The 23,596-nt window shown below is 41.6% G+C and overlaps 1 protein-coding gene, 1 long non-coding RNA gene and 1 pseudogene across 2 annotated transcripts in view; 2 read left to right on the top strand and 1 right to left on the bottom strand.

Annotated features, from left to right (window-relative positions):
* LOC143665760 (protein kinase C iota type pseudogene) overlaps window positions 1-2,407 on the top strand; it is a 70,124-nt pseudogene extending 67,717 nt beyond the window's left edge.
* The window catches only part of LOC143665527 (uncharacterized), a 78,492-nt gene extending 69,942 nt beyond the window's left edge, over window positions 1-8,550 (bottom strand). The window contains exon 1 of the long non-coding RNA XR_013167035.1: window positions 8,288-8,550. This is a non-coding gene — a long non-coding RNA (uncharacterized LOC143665527). The remainder of the gene's footprint in view (window positions 1-8,287) is intronic.
* Window positions 8,551-8,915: 365 nt separating this feature from the next.
* The window catches only part of FBXL17 (F-box and leucine rich repeat protein 17), a 574,971-nt gene continuing 560,290 nt past the window's right edge, over window positions 8,916-23,596 (top strand). The window contains exon 1 of the mRNA XM_077139013.1: window positions 8,916-10,007. Coding sequence (XP_076995128.1) covers window positions 9,015-10,007 — 993 coding nt within the window. The 5' untranslated portion in view covers window positions 8,916-9,014. The remainder of the gene's footprint in view (window positions 10,008-23,596) is intronic.

The following is a 23,596-nucleotide window of genomic DNA, read 5'->3' on the forward strand; positions in this document are numbered from 1 at the left end:
GTTTTGCCTTTTTAGGAAAGTCATGAATGGACTTATAGAGTGTAGTTTTTTTGAGTCTTTCACTTAGTATAATGTGTTTAAGATTTATCCATTTTGTGGATGTACCCCAGTTTACCGTTCACCAGTGGAAAGACTTTGAGTTATTTGCAGTTTTTAGCAATGATGAATAAATCCACTATGAATATATATGCATATAGGTTTTTGTCTAAACATGTTTTCCATTCTCTTTGATAAATACCTAGCAGAGATTGCCAAGTCATTTGGTAACTGTTTAATTTTATTAGAAACTGGCAACATGTTTTCCAAAATAGCTGTATCATTTTGCATTTCTATCATCAGTCCATGATGGTTCTAGTTGTTCCACATCCTTGCAAATATTTGCTAAATCAATCTTTTCAACTTTAACTATTCAAATAGATATGTAATGCTATCTCAAATGGTTTTAATTTTCTGCTGAGCCCTAGTTTCTGGGGGCAGGAAGGGATAGTCTCTAAGCTGAGTGCCACTTGAAAGTACCCACCAAAATATTAAAATAATTTCTCTATTGCCTTTTTTGTAATGCCATCTCACTCTGTTGGCTGAATTTATAAGCCAAGCCCTGATACCTGTCTCAGACATCTTAGTCAAAAGGCTTTCTGTTGGCTGAGATTACAAACCAAGCCCAGATCCTGTCTCAGTCTAGTCAAAAGGCTGTCAGAATTTTTCCAGTACTGAAATCCTTTACTTGCTTGTGTGGATTAGTTTCTCCACTAAAGGAAAAGAATGAGTTAAAATTAGGAATTGTTTTGTATTTCTTGAAAATTATTATTGATGGGAGCAGACATGAGAAATTCCTGCTCTCTCCAGTTCTCTTTCCCTCTTTTGCTCTTACTCTTTCACACATACACACATACCTCACATAGTCTAAAATCTGGTGGCTTCTCAGAAAACTTACTCCATGCTTATGTTTTATTCCAGAAACTATTATTCTCCCACTAACCCACCCTTTGATGTTTCTTTTCAGAATAATTGTTCTTCAACTTGATCTTTAGAAATATTCACTCTAACGTGCCTGAAAAGGATTATTAATTTTCTTCATAGACTATTCTCTAAAACTACATCCTTTGGAAGAGACTGTGAAACATATCTTAATTTTGTTGAGATATGAACTGGAATAGAGGGTGACCATTTTCTCCAGGTCCTGGTGAAAGCCTCCCATCGTGGTGATACCATAACACATTTTGAGCCTTTAATCTCCTTTGAGGGCCTTTGTAATGAGGCTTGAGATGTGTTCTGTTGATAATGAACAGGATGGATGAGGAAGAAGACCCCTGTACAGTATCATCGCAATTGGAGATAGAAGAAGCCTTTAGGCTTCATGAGCTTAAAAAGGATTCTGAACTCTAATTCGCATAGTCCCTTGCATATCAGAATATCCTGGAATGCCCTGTCTAGAAGGTAAATCCATTTCCCACTGAGGATATACACCACTGGAGAAAGTTTTATTGTGCAGATGATCAGACTTTTCAAGCCATGCTCACTGTGCCATCAGCACTGACCAAATATAGGGACTTGAATGCCAAGTTGCATCAAATGCAAATCACTGGTTCATAAGTGCCACAAGCTTGTCACTATTGAATGTGGGCAACATTCTTTGCCACCAGAACCAATGATGCCCATGGAGCATCATCCATGCATGTACAGACAGCAATTCCATATAATCGTTCAGGTCATGAGAATCTGGTCCAAGTCGGTGAAGAAAAGGAGGCAATGAACACCAGGGAAAGTGTCAAAGTTTCATCCAGTTGAGATCTCCAGAATTTTTATTTGCTTTGAGTAATAGGAAATTATGCCAAAGTATTATCCATGGGATTAAAAAAAACCAAACTAGAATGTATTTATGCAATAATAGTTGTGAAAAAAGAGCTTGTCAGTGATGATGAGCTTTGATTGGGAATTGATTAGATATAGACAGAGAAACATGTTTTTGAGCAGGCACCCAATCATCCTTTTCTTGTTGGGCTGCATTCTTGCTTTCAAATAGAAAGCAGATTGTTCTTTGTTATAAAATATGTGACTGGAGATCTAATGTTTCATATGCAGTGGCAAAGAAAACTTCCTGAAGAGCATGCCAGATTTTACTCTGCAGAAATCAATCTAACATTAAATTATCTTCATGAGTGAGGGATAATTTAAGAGATTTGAAATTGACAGTGTGTTACTGGACTCTGATGGATTCATTAAATTCACTGACTATGGCATGTGTAAGGAAGGGTTACCACCAGGAGATATAACCAGCCCTTTCTGTGGTACTCCTACTTACTTGGCTCCTCAAATTTTACAAGGATAGGATTATGGTTTCAGTGTCAATTGGTGGGCTTTTGGAGTACTAATGCTTGAGATGATGGCAGGAAGATCTCTGTGTTAGTTTGTAAGCTGCTGGAATGCGATATACCAGAAATGGAACGGATTTTAAGAAGGGAACTTAGTAAGTTACAAGTTTACAGTTCTAAGCCTATGAAAATGTCCAAATTAAGGCACCAACAAGAGTACCTTAACTTAAAAAAGGCCAATGGGTCTGAAACAGCTCTGTGAACTGGGAAGTCATGTGGCTGGCATTTGCTGGTGCCTTGCTCCTGGGCTCCACTGCTTTCAGTTTCTTTTCCTGTAGGGTTCCTCACTGTGCTTCTCCCGGGCTAGCTTTCATCTCTTGGCTCCCCTTGGTTCTCTCCAGGTTCTGGTTTACTTAACATCTCATGGCAATGTCTACTGGGCTTCAAGCATGTCCAACATCCACATCTCTTCTCTGAAGCAACTGTTCTCCAAGCATCTACATCTGCTCCTTCTATCAGCTCTGAGGGTTCTATCCTTTCTGACGGTCTCCAAAATGTTCCCTCTTTTAAAGGAGTTCAATAAACTAATCAAGACCCATTTGGAATAGATGGAGTCACATCTCCATCTAAGCAAAAGTCACACCCTCCATTGAGCATGCTACATCTCAGTGGAGATAAGCTAATCAAAAGATTGCAACCTGCAGTGTTGAATCAGGATAAAAGAAAGGGCTGCTCCCACAAGATTGGATCGGGATTAAAACATGGTTTCTCTAGGGTACATAATAGTTTCAAACCGGTACAGTCTCCATTTGATATTGCTGGGAGTTCTGATAACCCTAATCAAAACACAGATGATCTCTTCCTAATTATTTTGGAAAAACAAATTCATACACCAAGTTCTCTGTCTGTAAAAGCTGCAGGAATCCTAAAGAGTTTTCTCAACAAAGACCCAAAGGAATAGTTGGGATGTCATCCTTAAATAGAATTTGCTGATATTCAGGGACACTCATTCTTCCAAAATGATAATTGGAATATGATGGTGCAAAAGCAAGTGGTACCTCCCTTTAAATCAAATATTTCTCGGTAGTTTGGTTTGGACAACTTTGATTCTCAGTTTCCTAAAACATGTTCAGCTCACTCCAGATGATGACATTGTGGAGAAGATTGAAGGTTTGAGTTTATCAATCCTCTTTTGATGAATGCAGAAGAATGTGTCTGATCTTCATTTTTCAACTATGTGTTTTTTGTTTTGTGGCTATTTGATGCATGGATAAACAATTTACAAGCCTGGATACAGTGATTGAGATTTTAAAAACTAACCATTTTATATTTCCCACCTACAAAAAGCATTCAGTATCTTCTATTGTTGACTATAGGAGTCAATTATTATATCTATATTTAGCTTTGAAAAGAAAGAAAGGAATCTAGTTTCCAGACAATCATGTCAAATTTAGTTGTACTTTATTCATTGGTCTACTGATGAGTAATGAAGTTATTATTTTTGTTTAATGGAAATACTTGCTACTGCTTTTAAAAGAGAATATCTGTTGCTTTAAGGCACATAGTGGGATTACAGTATAAGTCTCCTATAATTCTTTGTCTTAAGTGTTTAATTTTGGAATAAAAGATTAATGAAAAATGTAATATCTTTTTATGTTACCTATTGGTTTCCAAGTTCTTTATGTTAAAAAATTCAGAAATAACTTTTTTATTTTTGCATGGGCAGACACTGGGAATTGAACCCGTGTCTCCAGCATGGTAGGTGAGAATTTGGCACTGAGCCACCATCATGCTGCCCTCAGCAATAAGTTTTATTGCCCAGGATAGTGAAATTACTGATTTTAAGGCAAAGCTTTAAATTGATTGGTAATAAAAGGTACTGCTTGCCTAGAATTGGGAACACAGTTTCTCCTTGTTGAAAAAAAAAAAAAAGAGCCACATTAAAAATTAGATTTCAAATCATTAGCTCTTTCTCAAAAAGTAGTGCAAGTGATTTTTTAATATATTAAGAAAGTAGTTTCTGAGCTTACCCCTTTAGCCAGAACTTTAATTGGAGTGTTAACAAATATAGTTCAGAGTATACCGGATGCAGCTGAATGGAAGTTTTTGCAGTACATAGAAAAGAAAAAGAAATTTAAAATAGAACCAGAAAAGTACAATAGTAGTATTTCTTATTGGAGAGTGAATTCCACAATGGCTTTTTTATACCTTGATTTAAATAATTAGGAGGTACTTGTTACCAAATTTGTAAAATTATTCCATTATTCACTGGTAGCAGAACATATGTTTTCTCCCGTATAATTTAGTATATAGGAAAATAATGTATTTTGCAAGTATTGTACCTTAACTATGTTTGTTACATCCCCCCAAATACATTATTCAAAATCTGGATCCTATTTATGGAATCTTCAATGAAATCCAAAAAAATAATATGAATAAATGCTCAGGACACACACTCACAAACACACATACACAGTCATATAGATCACATTTCCATCTTAAGTGAATTTTTATTAAGTAGGTAATACATGTAATACAGAGTAGAATTCATTTCAGGGGAAGATTCTTCAGACTTTTAAAAATCACTATTAGTATTTAGCAATTTATTATATAAAGGGGTTCCCAATATATCATCTTACTGTTCTTTAAATACTTTTTTTTTATGAAAAGGGACTTAAGAAGTAACCATGAACCATCCAAATTACTTATAATGGTCCAATCTGAGTAACATTTAATTTTAGGGAACACTATCTACTCTTAACTTTAGAATTATTTAAAATTTGTTGGCATTTAATAAATACCTTTTTGGAAGCCACATTTCATTAGAAATGTAATTTTTCCAAAGTTTCTGGCCATATACTCTCTTTTCTTCAAATAACTAGGTCTGAAAGCAATGAAAACCTGAAAAAAATAATGTTTTCCCTACGGCATTAGTTCTTAAGTTTTAGAATGTGGATTACTTAGGAAGTTTATTTAAAATGCACATTCACTGGGCCCACGTCAGAAGTCTACTGTGCCTTTGGACCTTATTTTGAGAAACACTTCTGTGGAGTTTCTCTTTTCTTTTTCTTGTGGCTAATATTAAGAAGAATATTTATGATAAAACACTTTGAGGATGGGTAAGCAGTGAGTTACTTATTCATAATTTTAAACATATTTTGAATGACTTCTTCAAGTGAGTTTTCTTCTAAAAGTATATCCATCAGTTGTATACCAATTGTTCTGGTTTGCTAGCTGCCAGAATGTGATATGCCAGAAATGGAACAGCTTTTAAAGACGGAATTTAGTAAGTTGCAAGTTTATAGTTCTAAGGCCATGAAAATGTCCCAATTAAAGCAAGTCCATAAAAATGTCCAAATTAAGGTACCAACAAGAGGTTACCTTCACTCAAAGGCTGATAAAGTTCAGGGTTTCTCTCTCAACTAGAAAGACACATGGCTAACATGGTGAGGTCAGCTAGATTTCTCTCCAGGCTTCTTGTTTCATAAAGCTTGTCCAGGGGTGTTTTCTTTTTTTATCTCCAAAGGTCTCTGGCTGCATGGGCTCTAGTTGTTCTCCTGGCTCTGTTGTGGCTCTCTTCCTCTCTCCAAAATGCTTCCTCTTTTAAAGGATTCCAGTAAACTGATCAAGACACATCTCCCTCCAATCAAAGGTTAGTAGCCACAATTGGATGTGTCACATGCCCACAGAGATACTCTCATCAAGTTTCCAACCTACAGTGCTGAATAGGGATTAAAAGAAAAGGTTGTCTCCACAAAATGGATTAGGATTAAAACATGGCTTTTCTAGAGTATATGGCTTTCAAACTGGCACACCAGTAATGTTATAAATGATGAGAATTTTTCCATGATGAGGTTTTAACAGTTATTCAGGGTGGTTTCTTGTTCTATCTTTTTTTAACTAACAAGAGTTAATGTGTATTTTATATAGAAATGCATTACAGATGTTTTGTGTTCTGCTTTTGCAATTTTTAAATGCCATACCGATCCTTTTTATATTTTATTATAGAAGTTTTCTCAAAATACTCACAAGGGGAATAAGGTGGTAGGCAGTGAGAATGGCTAGAATTTTGATGTTCTAAGAAAAAATTTATTTTGCATAAGCATGATATTTGTGGTCAGATCATTTTATATATATGTAGCCTGAATTGGATACCAGGTATTGTCCAGTACTAGTACATTTGCTTTTTAATTTTTTTTTTTTGTCATGTAGACTACTGCCTTTGTCATCATATTGAAACATGTATTTCTGTAGTTCAGTGTCTTCCTCCAACTTCATGCGGTTGTTGGCAGAATTCAGAAATCACTGGCCATCAGTGGGGACTATTTTTATCTCCTAGAGGTTACCTGCCATTTCCTGCCTGGTGACTCTCTCTGCAACATAGGAGTTTCCTTCTTGGAAGCCAACAAGAAAGTATATCTGCTGCTGCTTTGAATTTCTCTGAGATCTCCCTGGCTCTGACTTCTAGATTTTCTTTCAAAGACTCACCTGATTAGGTCAGGCCCAATCATGGGAATGATGTCCCATCATATTCATAGATCTTTCCCAGGCTTATGGGTGGTGGATTATGTAGGATGGGTGTATCTGAAGTGAGAATCTTGACAGTCATTTTAGAATTCTGCCTGCTACAATGGTAGACATTTCATTAACTTATTTTATAAAGTTTATGAAACATATTTTTCATTATTAAAATAATACATAGCGACTATAGGCATTTATAAAACATACTAGAGAGTTAAAATGAAACATAAATTTGTACCACCATATCAACAACACCACACTTAAGTGGTTTTCCCTTTTTTTTCCCCCATGAAAAGGCTTGGAATCCCCCACCCCCACCCGTCCCCTTTGTTTAGCCTGGTAGAGATGGCAAAGTCCTCAGGCAGGGGGACTGCCCCACATTTCTTTCCACCTATCACCCCCTTGTGGAGTTTGGGACACTGGAAGGCTGCCCCTACAGGCAGAAAGGGGCGGTTAAGGGGGTAGATTCCTGAGTGTGACAGACCTAAAATAAAAGTCATTCATGACAGAGACTGGTATTAGCAAAGGTTTGATGGGATGTTTTTAAAACCCCTGCGACTTGTCTTTCATCCTTCAACAGGTAACCGGCTCCACTTAAAGGGAAATTGAAACCATCCGAAAGGAATACTTGCAACTTCCGTGCCACAAACTTCCAAACATCGGTATTCTTTATCTATCCTTTCCTCATTCCCTCCAATCACAATGAGGAAGGTACCCCTCCTAAAGCATTCCAGATTCCATCTTCTCAGGGAATTTACTGTTTTTTTCTTTTCATCCCCTTATTCCTTCCTTATACTGGCTCATTCCCATCCCATACTTAAGCATCCTCAAATTTCTTCCTTGTGAAAGCTAACCACCCTCCAACGCCATGTACCACTGTTTTTTATTCTCTGCTCTCATTATAGTCAAATCTTCTAAAGGGTTGTTTGTCTGCAAACTCTTATTACTTCTTTCTCACCCAGGTCACCAAGTACTGCCTGGGGCAGTGTGTCCTATAGTAGGCACTGCACAATCATTTTTTAAAGTATATGATGGATGGATGTACAGGATTCTGAGGGTACAGACAATAAATTCATGTATGGCTTCATATATAGTAGACTGGGATGCTGTTTGACTTACTGAGTTGAGAAATTATCTTCCTATTGTGATGTCTTTGATATACGACTTCATTTTGAAATAAAGTTATGGAAAGTCAGCATTATGCCACAAGCAACAAGTATGAAAACAAGTGGGGAAACAATGGTGCCGCATAACCAATCCGTTCCCACATAAGGACATGGGACCGCATCACCCAAGGGCCGCGCGTCCCCCACCCCATCCGAGGGGTAGCCCGAGCCCAGTCTGTGCCTAGATCGGCCCTTCCGGCTGGACTCCTGTTTACAGCACTTGGCCTCGGTCTCGGAGTGCAGGGGAGAGCCGAGCGGCTCTTGGCCAATGGCAGCTCTTGAACTTACACCTCTAGACGTCAGCGCGGCAGTGTAAACGGATGTCACACAGCTGGCTCGGAAGCGTCTCCTCCCGCTCCAGAAAAGGGGGCGGGGGCGCAACGGCCTCCACGAAACCTTGGGCTCCGGAAGGGAATAAGGCGCGCTGCACCCCGCGAGCCCCAAGCCCTAGCGGGCCAGCATCCTCTCTGCAGTCCCCCGCCTGGCGGTAGTCCCGGGTGAGCTGCCTGAAGCCCGCGTCCCCGCCTCCAGCGCGCCGCCGCGGCCGACTCCGCCCCCTTTCAGCGCGGGCCGCGCGCTCCCGCAGAGCCCAGCCGCGTCGCGAGTGCGCGCACTGCCGGCGGAGCCGCAGTTAAAATGGTCCGAAGGGGACCCGGCGCTCCCCCGGCCACGGCGCTGACTGACTGAGCCGGCAGGCCGGGCCCGGACTCGGACTGGTCGCATAGCCGGCAGGCTTTCTCCTTCTCTCGCGTCCCCAAAGCTCTCTCCCGTCGTTTTCCCGGCTTTTCTGGGCAAAGCATGTAGCCCCCGTCGGGCACCCAGGCAGCTCGCAGCCGACGCCCACCCCCCACCGTCGCGTGTGTGCCTGTGTGTGCGTGTGTGCGTGTGCGCAGAGCGGGCGACCCCGCCGCGGGCCCGGGGCCGAGCCAGCGAGCGGCCTGTCCCGCCGCCGGGAGCCCGCCTCTCTGGGCCTCCCTCCGTCCCCGTCCCTATCCCCGTCCTCGGGGCCTTCTATATGGGCCACCTTCTCTCGAAGGAGCCGCGTAACCGCCCAAGCCAGAAGAGGCCTCGCTGTTGCAGCTGGTGCCGCCGCCGCCGCCCTCTCCTCAGGCTGCCCCGCCGGTCCCCGGCCAAGGCGCCCCCTCAGCCGGCGGCGCCCCAGAGCCGGGACTGCTTTTTCCGCGGGCCCTGCATGCTCTGCTTCATCGTGCACAGTCCCGGCGCGCCCGCCCCCGCCGGCCCAGAGGAGGAGCCGCCGCTCTCGCCGCCGCCGCCGCCGAGAGACGGGGCCTACGCCGCCGCCTCCTCGCAGCACCTGGCGAGGCGCTACGCGGCCCTGGCCGCCGAGGACTGCGCGGCCGCTGCCTGTCGCTTCCTGCTCTCTTCCGCCGCCGCCGCTGCCGCCGCCGCCGCTTCGGCCTCTTCGCCCGCCTCTTGTTGCAAAGAGCTGGGGCTGGCCGCGGCCGCCGCCTGGGAGCAACAGGGCCGGAGCCTCTTCCTGGCCAGCGTGGGGCCTGTGCGCTTCCTGGGGCCGCCTGCCGCCGTGCACCTCTTCCGGGGGCCGTCGCCGCCGCCGCCCGAGCCCACCACATCTCCAGAGATGGTGTGCAAGCGGAAAGGGGCAGGGGTCCCTGCTTGCACCCCCTGCAAGCAGCCCCGCTGTGGCGGCGGGGGCTGCGGTGGCGGTGGCGGCGGAGGAGGGCCTGCGGGGGGAGGAGCCTCGCCGCCGCGGCCCCCCGACGCCGGCTGCTGCCAGAGCCCGGAGCAGCCCCCGCAGCAGCTCTGTCCCCCGCCTTCCTCTCCCACTTCGGAAGGTGCCTCCATAGAGGCCGGCGGGGACGCTGTCCGAGCTGGGGGCGCCGCCCCCTCGCCCGCCCAGCAACAGCAGCAGCATGAAGGCGGCGACGCGGACGGTCCGGAGTCCCGCGAAAACCCCTGCGACTGTTACCGGGAGCCGCCCCCCGAAATCCCAGACATTAACCAGCTGCCGCCATCCATTCTGCTCAAGGTGGGTGTGGGCCGCAAGGATGCTCGCTTCCCCAACTCCGGCCCCCGCCTCCAAGGTTTCTTCTCTCCTCCCCCTAAGCACGGGGGAGGGGGCTGCCCTGAGAGCCAGGGACATCCGATTGGGAATTCAGTAGGGAAGATGCTTACCGTCTGTTTTTTGAACTAGAAAAATGTGGAGTCTGCTGACTGTTATAACTTCCATCTATTACCCACAGTTTAAGGTTCGTCTCTTTTTAGATTCCAAGCCCAGTGGTTTAGAAACTATTTGTAGGCTTTTGTGAAATATTTTATCAATTGAGCAATTTATACTTACTGGATAGTGATTTTGTCTATTAGTATTTGAAAGCCTTCGAACGATACTTTTAGATTTAATAGCTGCTGGTTGAAATAACAGTTAACTTGTACTGAGCACTTACTATGATCAGGCACTGTGCCAGAAGCTTTGTATACATAATATCTCATTTAATTCTTCATATAACCCTGTGAAATAAATATTGTTAACGTCTTCATTTTATTCAAGAAGAAACTGGCATTTAAGTGCTATGGGCCAGACTTAACAGTAGTGAGGCAGGCAGAAGTGGTCTTTGCTCCGATGATGTTTACACTCTAGTGGGGCATGAAGACATTGAATGACTTGTACAGGGTCACACCCACAAAGTAAGGGGCGCATCTGGGTCTGGAACTAGGGAATTTAGGCCTGCCTGCCCTAAAAAACCCTGTTCTTCATTCTGTGTTGTATTGCATTACTTCTGTTTAATCCCTACATTAGAGCATACAGGTTCCTACAAAGTAAGGGCAAATGTATTTTTTTGTTGGGGATGGGTGTGTGGAGAAGAGATGGTTGTTGTGTGGTAGCTTTGCAGCACTTTCAACTAAGTGAATTTTGCAATTTTGTCAATGTTAGTGACAAAGTTATGAGATAGAATTTGTATGAAGTTATGATTAACTTAAGTTCTTTTGTCTCATTTTTTGCCTGCTGTCGCTCCTTCCTCTTCTCCCTTTCTGGAGCTTAAGAAACATAAGCCTCCCTTTTTCACTGTGGATAATACTTAAGGTTAGCCATAAATAACCTTGTTAAGAATTTGACTACTTTTAGTGATACTCAAGGTCACCAGTCACCAGTATACCTTCTTTGATTAGTCTTTTTTGCATATTTATAATTCCGTATGTTTGGATCTGTTCTACTGTGAACAGTAGAATTAGTCTTCTTGTGAAAATACAGCAAAAGTGAGGGGAACATGACAGCACTTCTGGAGGTATATTGAAGAGTAATTGCTTGTCATGTGGTGTGGGAAGGGGATGGATTTTAGGGCAGAGGGAACTTTCCTGATACCTCTAGATCATTGATAAATTTGGCACGAGGTTTAATTGCTGTCTTTTTATTTGGCTAAGTAAGACTGCTAAAAAACAAACCAAAACAAAAACGAGGCACTTTTTATTTAAATTATTTCATGCGGTAGAGAACATTTTAATTTTATTCCCCCCATAATCTTGCAATGTAGTAAAACCCTATAATAAATTTATTCTATCTGCTTCATTCTTCTTTTTCACATTTTTGCTGTAGACTGCTGAAAACTTGGCCTGAGGATCTTTTGACAATTACTTGCCCTTTTATGTTGGAGTATTTGGACATGTTAAGTAGATTTCCATTTCTTGTAATAGAAACTGACATAAAGATTCTCTAACAGATCTTGTGGTCCTTGTAGCATTCAGCATGAAGTGAGTGGGACAGCCTGGAATGAATTGAAATCAAGATTCTTTCCAAGTAGGATTTTGGGGGACAAGGCTTTTGGGGCAGAAGGCTGTATGCCTTGCTTTCTACTGTATTCCCTCCCCAAGTGCAGTACTCAGCATATGGTAGCACTCAATAAATATTAATGGGAAATGAATGGCCGAGTCTTGAGGGAGTCTGACCTAAGTGTATATACCATACCGCTAAGGCAAGTCTCTAATGAATGTCATGTCCTGATTCAAATTACTGTTTGAAACATAACAGAGCCATGTGTGGTTAAAGGGTTCTAACTGTTTCTAGTAAGAACTGGACTGGAGATGTTCGGTTTGGAGAAGAGGATACTCTGGGAACTACTGTGATAGTTTTTTTCCCCCCAGTATTAGAAGCGTTGTTTGCATAGGAAGCTGAAATCCATCACCCTGATGGAAAACATTCTTAGAAAGTATAATGTGCTCTCCTGGTATTGGGTCACGAGCCTTTATAAGTATATTGCTGAATCTTTTGTACCAGCAAGTTACTCCAATTTTTTTTTAAAAGGGCAGGGGTGTGTTATGGACCATGGCTTGGGAGAGGAAATGTGATTTAAAGGATATTTTAGAGGAAAGTTTTCATATTTGCTTAATTTTTTTCCCAAGTATGGCAAAAGCAAAAAAGAAAAATTAAACTTTTTCTGTGTTCATAGGCAAATTTTGGCCTAATATCAGCAATGCCTTTTTTCTTTCAACTTACTTTTATGTAAGTAATAAGTATTCCTTTGTTTTAAAGCATTCTAATAATGTTAGTAAAGCAAAAGTTTGTTTTGGTTCACATTTACCCTCCCAAACACTTTACCCCTCCAGAGATAAACACTGTTATTACTTTAGTGTGTCTTCTAGATGGTTTACTGTGGCTGTACATTACAGTAGCCACTAGCTACATGTAGCTATTTAAATTTAAAATAAATTAAATACAATTTTAAAAATTCAGTTTCTCAATTACAATAGCCACATTTCAGAGATCAGTAATCATATATAGCTATAGCTTAATGGTTATCATAGTAACTGGGCAGAGCTAGAACGTTTCTGCTGTTGTAGAAAGTTTCATCAAACCAGCCCCATGTAACTTTCATAGTATATGGCTTCATATAGTAACTAATGTGGTTCTTTTTTTTTTTAACTGTTGCATAATATCCTGTAGTATACAATCCTGTATTTATTTCTCAGTTAATGGATGTTTCCACGTATTTGCTTTACTACAGACAGATTTTTTTTTTTGCACATGTCATTATTCTAGGGTAGATTTCAAGAAGTGGGATTTCAGAGTTGAAGAGTGTGTGTATTTGGAATTTTAGAAAATCCTTTCTAACAGAGCTGTTTAAAAATGAACTGGGTTCTTTCTAATAACCTTACTGAAAATCATAAGTCTCCAACTTCAGAACAGGAAAAGACTTTTGAGGCCCTCTAGTACCTTCCCTTCTTATACATGGAGAAATAGAAATAGAGGCTTGGAGAATTGAAATAGCTTACCCAGGTGCATTTTTGATAGTGAGTGGCAGACCCTGGGCTGAAATGCAGCTCAGTATTTCCAGGTCTAGAGATCTTTTCAATATGTTATTATTCAGGAGGACCTGAATGAAACTTTTCTCAGAGATGTTGTAGAGGGGATTGCTGACTTGAGTGGGGGCTTACACCAGGTGCCTTCTAACCCACTTTGAGTCAGAGGCTAATTTTATCATTGGGTCTGTAGGATTGAATTGTGGTCTTTAAATATGAGACATTTGAGAAGCAGGGAATGACTCTTCAAAGGTCATCTGTGTGAGTTGCATTTTCTTAAGTTCTTTAGCCTGTTACCGTTGATCTTTGGTTAATGGATTGTTTTGGATGGCATGAGTTAGCTTCAGGCTCTGTTATTTGTTACCTTTACCACTTAAAGTAAACCTACCTACTGCTACCACAATTAGATATTTGTGTGAAACCACTCTGAAACAATTTTACAAAATGAGAACTGTGGAGTGTTTTTCTTTTAAGTAGTTACTATATGAGTAATTGGCTACCATGGTATCTATATTTAAAATTTAGAGACTTTGTATACTATATGTTAAGATACCTTGCTGTCTGTCAGAAGACCTATTAATATATTTCTTTTCAAAGGAAAACAGGTGAGAGAGCATGAAATAGATCTAAAATATATCACCACCATTAGAAAACCACCTTATAAGGTGTGACCCCTCTTAATGTGCCAGTACATATTAAATTATTTTTATAGCTTTTAATAACATCAGGTTGCTCTAGTGGGCAAGGAAATGTTTTACCAGAGACATGTGCTTTTGAGGAAAGCTGTGTGCCTGATCTGTTTTTTTTTTTCCATATATGAAAATAGAGATGCAAGCCCACATACATGCAAATAGGAGTCAAAGTAGAAAAATCATACCTTTTTAAAAAATGTTGAGTGGAAATTACTAGTAAGTAGGAGAAATTAAGTTACATGTAGCATTTCATGAATGCTTAATTTAAGGTTCCAGTTACTAAGAAAACTTCTAGAAACTTTCTGTCAAGTTCTAGGAATGGTTTTAGTTAGTGCTGAAATGGAGTGATCCTTATGACTTCAGGTTCAAGATTTTTCTTTGCTAAAGGATGCCAAGTAGTCCTGATGAATTTAATCAAGCTACCCAAAAGTGAGATTTGTTTTCTTCTCATTTTAAGAAGTTCTGTAACAATTTTGTTATTTTGTAAAGAGTAGCTGTCAAGGGAATGACTTTGAGCCTTGCTTTGTCAACTTTGATTATAGGTTGTATAAATAATTAGTGTGAAGGAAGATAAGTGAAGGCAAATATGGAAACATTTTGTATTATCATAATAGTTTCTTAAAAAGTGGCTTAACTTTGGCTAAATATCCTACTTTATGAAGTCTAGAGTCTTGCTTTTTATTGAATTCTATAACTGGCTTTATAATAAAAATTGTTCTCTTATAAGTTTCATAACATCTGACTTTATTATACAGTTACAGTTGGGATTTTATTAGTTTGTTGTGCTTTAAATTTTAGTAATCAAATTGTGGGAAATTAAATCAAAATAGTTTCAGAATCTGTGACTTCCCTATGGCTGTATCATTAGAAAAGTACCAGAAATACAGTTTGTGCTTTTGTTTTTCCGAATGAGTCTTTATTCAACAGACTGCATAGTAAATTTCACTTTCAAGCTTTTCGTAGGTAATATAAATAGAATATTTAAGAAAGAGACAGAACATGATGTACGTGGGGGAAAAATAAAAAATACTAGTGGAAAAGTTGAATTAGGTTGAAATAGTTAATTCTGAGAAGACTTCAGAGGAGGAATCAGTCTAAATCTATGGAATATTTTCTGCTTAGTACTTTATTAAATTTTTTGTGTGTGTGTATTTGTGTGTTTTATCGGACAGGAATTCGAATGTTCAGGGGAGAAAGATGATAGTTTCCTTATGCCTCTTTGTGGTTAATTTCTCCTTATGTTCCCATTACCAGGCAACCACTAATCTACCTTTTTTTTTTTGTATAGTTTTGCTTTTTCTAGAAACTTCATACAGATGCCATCATACAATATGTAGTTAGGAATTTTGTGTTGTATCTTTAACACCTCTATAACTCCCATAACACCTACTATATTCCCTGATATACAGGAGATGATCAGTGTAATATAACTATACAAGCTCACTTCTTTTCTAACCTTATGACTACAGTTTACTAACAGTTTGCTTATTCATAACCCTTAGTTCGTTTTGGCAATAAAGCAGATAAAAATCTCTTCATCAAGAAATGAAATGACTAAATGTAGATATTGTTTGCATACTATAAGCTTCTTTGGAGTAGTTATGACCAAATGTCAAACAATAATACTTTCTCTGGAAGTTTCTTCAGTCTGAGATACGTTCTGATATTTTATGTAAATGCTCTACTCAATAATGGAGTCTTTTAAGGTTTAGGAATATTGGATATCTGCTTGATAGTGATTGATTCAGATTATATCATCGATATGACTTGTGTATTTTCTGACAGTCAGTAGTTTACTTGTTTTGTCCAGATTTGCCACTAAAGATCATGAATATGAATCTTGTTTTCAACCCAGGTCATAACTTTGACATCACTGTTGTTTCCCAATGCCCATCCCTTTCATATTATTTTTAATATAATCATCCCACCAATTTCTAACTAGGCATGTGGCTACTTCATTAGAGATTGTAATTTTCAGCTTCTCTTGTTGATAGGTATTGCAATGCGACTAAATATTATGCAACAGGATGTGACTGGAAGCAATGTGCACAACTTAACAAATCATTCTCTTAAATGGCAGCTGCTTGCCCTCCTCTTCCTCTTCTGTCTTTTGAGGTCTAGATCACCTGGATTATAAGAGTAAGAGATCTTCAACCTTATACACGAGGGCAATAATGAAAGAGCAATAAGATGGAAGAGGACAGATTCTTCTAACTTGGACTTCTGTCATATTTGAGCTATTGCTGGTTGGCCTGTATTAAAGTAAGCAATTTGCTAGTTGAATGCAAATGATATACCAATTTTTTTAAGTATAATTTTTTTTCTTCATAGTTTTCTTTATTCAACCAAAATGTTATTATTGGTCAGTTATTTGCAGATCTTTGTTTTCATTCTTCAAAACAACCTCTGAAATACTTTTTCTCTTGAATATCAACTTATTCAAAGATAACTGAGAAATGCCTTTGTCATGGTCAGGTTCATGTTTCAACTTGGCCAAGTGATGGTACCTGTTGTCTGGTTGGGCAAGTGCTGGCCTGTCTGTTGCCATGAGGACATTTCATAGAATTAAATCATGATCACGTCGGCTGCATCCACAACTGATTCCATTTGTAATCAGACAAGGGGAGTGTCTTCTGCAACAAGTGATGCTTAATTTAATCACTGGAAGCCTTTTAAGGAGGATTCAGAAGAGACAGGCTCTCTTCCTGCTTCGGCTGGCAAGCCTCTCCTGTGGAGTTCGTCCAGACCCTCCATCAGAATCGTCAGTTTCACAGCCTACCCTTCAGATTTTGGACTCTATGTTCCCATGGTTACATGAGGCTCTTTTATAAATTTTATATTTACAAATATTTCCTGTTGATTCTGTTTCTCTGTAGAACCCAAACTAATACAACTTGGTACCAGGAGTGGTTCTTAAGAAACAGAATCTTAAAAATGTTTTCTTATGAATGGTTTTCTGCTCTGACTGGACTCAAAGGTACTAAGAACTCTGGTTCCCATAATCAGAATGACACTGACAATCCGTGGAGTGAGTTGGCAAAAGATATAGTCAAAATATCACCATTCAATTCTTCTAATGCTTCACTTGTATGAAGCCAAGGCTCTGGGGGATAATGTTTTTGACATCTTTATGGAGTTTTGTGGAAATAGGAGGTATAGAGATGTTGGCTGGTTGTTGTAAGATACACTGAATACATTAATGAGTGAAAGGGATAGGCTTAAGGCTTCAAATGAGAAGCTTAAGCATTGTTTGACAGATGTAGAAGTTTCTATGAGTCTCCTGAGGGAAAATCTTATTTCCTGTAGCCATAGACTTGAGATCTTTGAAAATCAGACTCAGAATCTTATTGTTAGACTAGCAACTTTACAATATAAACTGAAATCTCAAACTTGCATGGTGTCTGCCGTTAAAGTGAGGGCATTGATTGGAAAGGAGTGGGACCCTGAAAAATGGGATGGCGACATATGGATTGATAATAATGTCGGGGACAAAGTTGAAACCCTAGGTTCATGCTGAGGCTGCTCTAGATAACCCTGTAATAGTCTGTTCTGGGGACATAGCCGCCTGACCTCCAGCCTGCCTTGAGGAGTTGGCCTCGTAACCTCTACCTGAAGGGATCAGCCCTAGAAGGACAAATCCTGTGTCATTAGATGAAACTGCAAATGAATACCCTGAAGCAAATGACTTGGAAGATACTTCTAATTATTTTAATGATCCACCCCCACCACCCCTCCTTTCTTCCAGACCTATAACTAGACTAAAGTCCCAACAGGCCCCTAAAAGTGAGCTACAAAGTATCACACATAAGGAGGTACGTTATACTCTAAAAGAACTTTGCGAGTTTTCCAATTTATATAGACAGAAATCAGGGGAATATGTGTGGCAATGAATTTTTAAGCGTGTGGGATAATAGTGGGAGGAATATAAGGCTGGATCAGGCTGAATTTATTGATATGGGCCCACTAAGCAGAGATTCTGCATTCAGTGTTATAGCTCGAGAGGTTGGAAAAGGCATTAACAGTTTGTTTGGATGGTTGGTTGAAACATGGATCAAAAGGTGGCCGACATTACCTAAGGTTGAAAGGCCAGAACTACCCTGGTATAATGTAGGTGGGGGAGGGGATCCAGAGGTTTAGAGATACTGGAATGTTAGAGTGGATTTATCATGCAAAGCCTGCTCTTACCCCCCAGAAATGTCCAGAGGATGCACCTTTTAGCAGAACAGTGAGAAATAAATTTGTGAGATTAGCGCCATCATCCCTGAAGAGCTCTGTAGTTGTGCTTCTCTGTAGGTCAGGTATTGCTGTGGAAACTGCTGTCACCGAGCTGGAATCCTTAAACACAGTGGGGATGACCAGATCCCAAGTTGGCAGAAGCCCGGTGGCAGCACTTAATCGCCAAAGACAGGGTGGATGTGGCTATTATAATAGACAGCAAACTCAAAGCAGGAGTCAAAATAATCTGACTCGCAGAGATTTCTGGCGTTGGCTAGTAAATCATGGGGTACCTAGAAATACAATAGATGGGCAGTCTACTAAATTCTTGTTTGAACTGTATATACAAAAGAGTTCTAGGTCAGGTGAACAGAAGTCTGACTTGAATTACAAAAACACAGAGTTACGGCCCCTTAATCAATTTCCAGACTTGAAGCTACTTATAGACCCAGAGCCCCTTGAATGAAGGGGAGGCCATGTCTCTTTGGGGAAGAATCCTGTTACACTGCCACAAATTTATACTGTTAATTTTCCTCCAAGCCTTCCCCAAGGAGACTGATGGCCTTTAAGCAGGGTAACTGTGCATTGGGGAAAAGAAAATGATCATGTATTTCAGGGATTTTTAGACATTGGTTCAGAAGTGACATTAATTCCAGGGGACCCAAAATGTCACTCTGTTCCTCCAGTCAGAGTGGGGGCTTATGGAGGCCAGATGATCGATGGAGTTTTAGTTCAGGTCTGTCTCACAGTGGGTCCAGGGGGCCCCGGATATGTTCTGTAGTTATTTTCCCAGTTCCAGAATGTATGATTGGAATAGACATACTGAACAACTGACAGAATCCCCACACTGGCTCTCTAACTCATGCAGCGAGGGCTATTATGGTTTAAAGGCCAAGTGGAAGGCACTAGAACTGCCCCTACCTAGCAAAATAGTAAATCAGAAACAATACCAGATTCCTGGATGGATTGCAGAGATTACTGCCACTCTTAAGGACTTGAAGGATGCAGGGGTGGTGATTCCCACCACGTTCCCATTCAACTCTCCTGTTTGGCCTGTGCAGAAAACAGATGGATCTTGGAGGATGACAGTGGATTACTGGAAGCTCAACCAGGTGGTAACTCCAATTACAGCTGCTGTTCTGGATGTGGTATCATTGCTTAAGCAAATCAATACATCCCCTGGTATTTGATATGCAGCTATTGATCTGGCAAATACTTTTTTTTCTCAATAGCTGTTAGTAAGAACCACCAGAAACAGTTTACTTTCAGCTGGCAAGGTCAGCCATATACTTTCATACCTCAGGAGTTATCAGCTCTCCAGTCCTATGTCATAGTCTTGTCGGCAGGGACCTTAATTGTTTCTCCCTCCCACAAGATATTACACTGGTCCGTTATATTGATGATATCATGTTGATTGGACCTAGTGCGCAAGAAGTAGCAACTACTCTAGACTTACTGGTAAGGCATTTCTGTGTCAGAGGATGGGAGATAAATCCAACAAAAATACAGGGGACTTCCACCTCCGTGAAATTTCTAGGTGTCCAGTGGTGTGAGGCATGTCGAGATATCCCTTCCAAGGTGAAGGATAAGTTGCTGCATCTGGCCCCTCCTACATCTGAAAAAGAGGCACAATGCCTAGTTGGTCCCTTTGGATTTTGGCAGCAACATATTCCTTATTTGGGTGTGCTACCCCGGCCCATTTATTGAATGACCAGAAATGCTGCTGATTTTGGGTGGGGACCTGAACAAGAGGAGGCTCTGCAAGAGGTCCAGGCTGCAGTAGAAGTTGCTCTGCCACTTGGACCATATGACTTAGCAGATCCAATGGTGCTAGAAGTGTCAGTGGCAAATAGAGATGCAGTTTGGAGCCTTTGGCAGGCCCCTATAGGAGAATCACAGTGCAGACCCTTAGGATTTTGTAGCAAAGCCTTACCATCTGCTGCAGATAACTACTCTCCTTTTGAGTAACAGCTTTGACCTGCTACTGGGCCACCAAATTACCATGAAACCTGAGTTGCCTATCATGAGCTGGGTGTTGTCTAACCCAACAAGCCATAAAATAGGACATGCCTAGCAGCACTCTATCATAAAATGGAAATGGTATATATGAGATAGGCCCAGAGTAGGTCCTGAAGACACAAGTAAGCTACATGAGGAAGTGGCCCAAATGCCTGTGGTCTCCACTCGTGCCACATTACCTTCTCTTTGCCAGACCAGAGCTATGGCCTCTTGGGGAGTTCCTTACAGTGAATTGACCAAGGGAGAGAAAACTCAGGCCTGGTTTACAGATGGCTCAGCACGATATGTAGGTACCACCTGAAAGTGGATAGCTGCAGCACTACGACCCCTTTCTGGGGTGTTCTTGAAGAACAGTGGCAAGGGGATATCCTCCAAGTGGGCAGAACTTCGAACAGTGTACCTGGTTGTTCATTTTGCTTGGAAGGAAAACTGACCAGAGATGCGTTTGTGTACTGACTCATGGGCTGTTGCTAATGGTTTGGCTGGGTGGTCAGGGACTTGGAAAGACCATAATTGGAAAATTGGTGACAAAGAGGTCTGGGGAAGAAGTATGTGGATAGACCTTTCTGAGTGGGCTAAAAACATAAAGATATTTGTGTCCCATGTGAATGCACAGCAGAGGGTGACTTCAGCAGAGGAAGGTTTTAGTAATCAAGTGGATAAGATGACCCATTCTGTGAATACCAGTCAGCCTCTTTCCCCAGCAACTCCTGTCATTGCCCAGTGGGCTCACGAAATAAGTGGTCATGGTGGTAGGGATGGAGGTTATGCATGGGCTTAGCAACATGGGCTTCCTTCCATTCACCAAGGCTGACCTGGCTACAGCCACTGCTGAGTGCCCAATCTGCCAACAGCAGAGACCCACTGTCATGGTTAGGGACAGGTGTCAACTTGGCCAAGTTGTGGTACCTGTTCATCTGATTGGGCAAGCGCTGGCCTGTCTGTTGCAATGAGGACATTTCATAGGATTAGGTCATGATCACGTCAGCTACATCCACAGCTGATTCCATTTGTAATCAGCCAAAGGGGAGTGTCTGCTGCAATTAGTGATGCTAAATCCAATCATGGGAAGCCTTTTAAGGAGGACTCAGAGGAGACAGGTTGCATTCCTGCTTTGGCTGGTAAGCCTCTCCTGTGGAGTTCATCCAGGCCATCCATTGGAGTCATCAGCTTCGTAGCCTGCCCTGTGGATTTTGGACTCTGCATTCCTACGGTCACGTGAGACACTTTCATAAATTTTATATTTGCAAGTGTTCCCTGTTGATTCTGTTTCTCTAGAGAACCCTAACTAATACACCCACACTCAGCCCCTGATATGGCACCATTCCCCGGGGTAACCAGCTGGAAACATGGTGGCAGGTTGATTACATTGGACCACTCCCTTCATGGAATGAGCAGTGATTTGTTCTAATTGGAATAGGCACATAGTCTGGATATGGGTTTGCTTTCCATGCATACAATGCTTCTACCAAAACTACCATCCATGGGCTTATAGAATGCCTTATCCATCATCATGGTATTCCACACAGCATTGCTTGTGATCAAGGAACACACTTCACAGCAAATGAAGTGTGGGGAAGGGCACATGCTCATGGAATTCTCTGGTCTTACCATCTTCCCCATCATCCAGAAGCAGCTGGATTGATAGGATGGTGGAATGGCCTTTTGAAAACTCAATTACAGTGCCAACTAGGTGGCAGTACCTTGAAGGGCTTGGGTGATGTTCTCCAGGAATCTGTGCTGCCCTGAATCAGCATCTGCTGCATGGTGCTGTTTCTCCCGTAGCCAGGGTCCATGGGTCCAGGAACCAAGGGGTGGAAATGAGAGTGGCACCACTCACTGTTACCCCTTGTGATCCACTAGGAAAATTTTTGCTTCCTGTCCCTGCAACCTTGAGCTCTGCTGGTCTACAGGTTTTAGTTCTAAAAGGGGGAGTGCTTCCACCAGGAGAAACAATGATTCCATTCAAGTGGAATCTAAGACTGCCATCTGGTCACTTTGGGCTACTCATGCCCCTGGATCAACAAGCCAAGAAGAGGATTACATTATTGGCTGGGGTGATTGACTCTGACTATCAAGGGTAAATAGGACTGCATCTACACAATGGAGGTAAAGAAGAGTTTTCCTGGAGTATAGGAGCTCCATTATGGCATCTTTTGGTACAACCATGCCCTATGATTAAAATCAATGGAAAACTGCAACAGCCCAATCCATGCAGGACTATCAATGGCTCTGAAACTTCAGGATTAAAATTTTTGGGTCACCCCACCGGACAAAGAACCACAGCCACCTGAAGTGCTGAGGGTAAAGGGAACATGGAATGGATAGTGGAAGAAGGTAGTGATAAATATGAACTACGACCACGTGATCAGTTACAGAAATGAGGGCTGTAATGCTGTTTTGTTATGCTATTTAAGTTGTAAGATACCAAGTTTAAGAAAGAATATAGGTCTGAAGTCTGTCTAATGTAAACTCAAGCTTCAGACCGCCTGAGCCCGTCTGTCTCTTTCTTTCTTTCTTCCTTTCTTCCTTCCTTCCTTCCTTCCTTCCTTCCTTCCTTCCTTCCTTCCTTCCTTCCTTCCTTCCTTCCTTCCTTCCTCCCTTCCTCCCTCCCTCCCTCCCTCCCTCCCTCCCTCCCTCCCTCCCTCCCTCCCTCCCTCCTTCCCTCCCTTCCTTCCTTCCTCCCTTCCTTTCTTCCTTTCTTTCAAAAAAAAAACAAAAGAAAAAAAAAAGAATAAATATAATCCATATAACCCAAGCACTTACACCTTATTCTGGAGAGATTTAACGTGTTTCCGGTTATGTGCAGGACAGTTGAGTATTGTTAAGTGAAAGAAAAAAAAATGTGTGTTTTATTGTTTTTCATTTAGAAATTGGGTGATGCTAATTTAAAATGCTTTACGGTGATGTGTATAGCTGCCAAGTTGACAAGGAGTGGACTGTCTTGGTTAGGTTCATGTTGGCCAAGTGGTGGTACCTGTTTTGTCTGTTTGGGCAAATGCTGGCCTGTCTGTTGGTATGAGGACATTTCATAGAATTAAATCATGATCACGTCGGCTGCATCCACAGCTGATTCCATTTGTAATCAGCCAAGGGAAGTGTCTTCTGCAATGAGTGATGCTTGATTTAATCACTGGAAGCCTTTTAAGGAGGATTTAGAAGAGACAGGCTCTCTTCCTGCTTCGGCCAGCAAACCTCTTCCGTGAAGTTCATCCATACCCTCCATTGGAATCGTCAGCTTCACAGCCTGCTCTACAGATTTTGGACACTACGTTCCCATGGTTATGTGAGATACTTTTATAAATTTTATGTTTACAAATATTTCCTGTTGATTCTGTTTCCCTGGAGAACCCTAATACAGCTTCAACTGTATAATCCTTAAAGCTGTTGAAGAAATCTC

This window comes from Tamandua tetradactyla, chromosome 21, assembly GCF_023851605.1.
Source record: "Tamandua tetradactyla isolate mTamTet1 chromosome 21, mTamTet1.pri, whole genome shotgun sequence".
Lineage (NCBI taxonomy): Eukaryota > Metazoa > Chordata > Mammalia > Pilosa > Myrmecophagidae > Tamandua > Tamandua tetradactyla.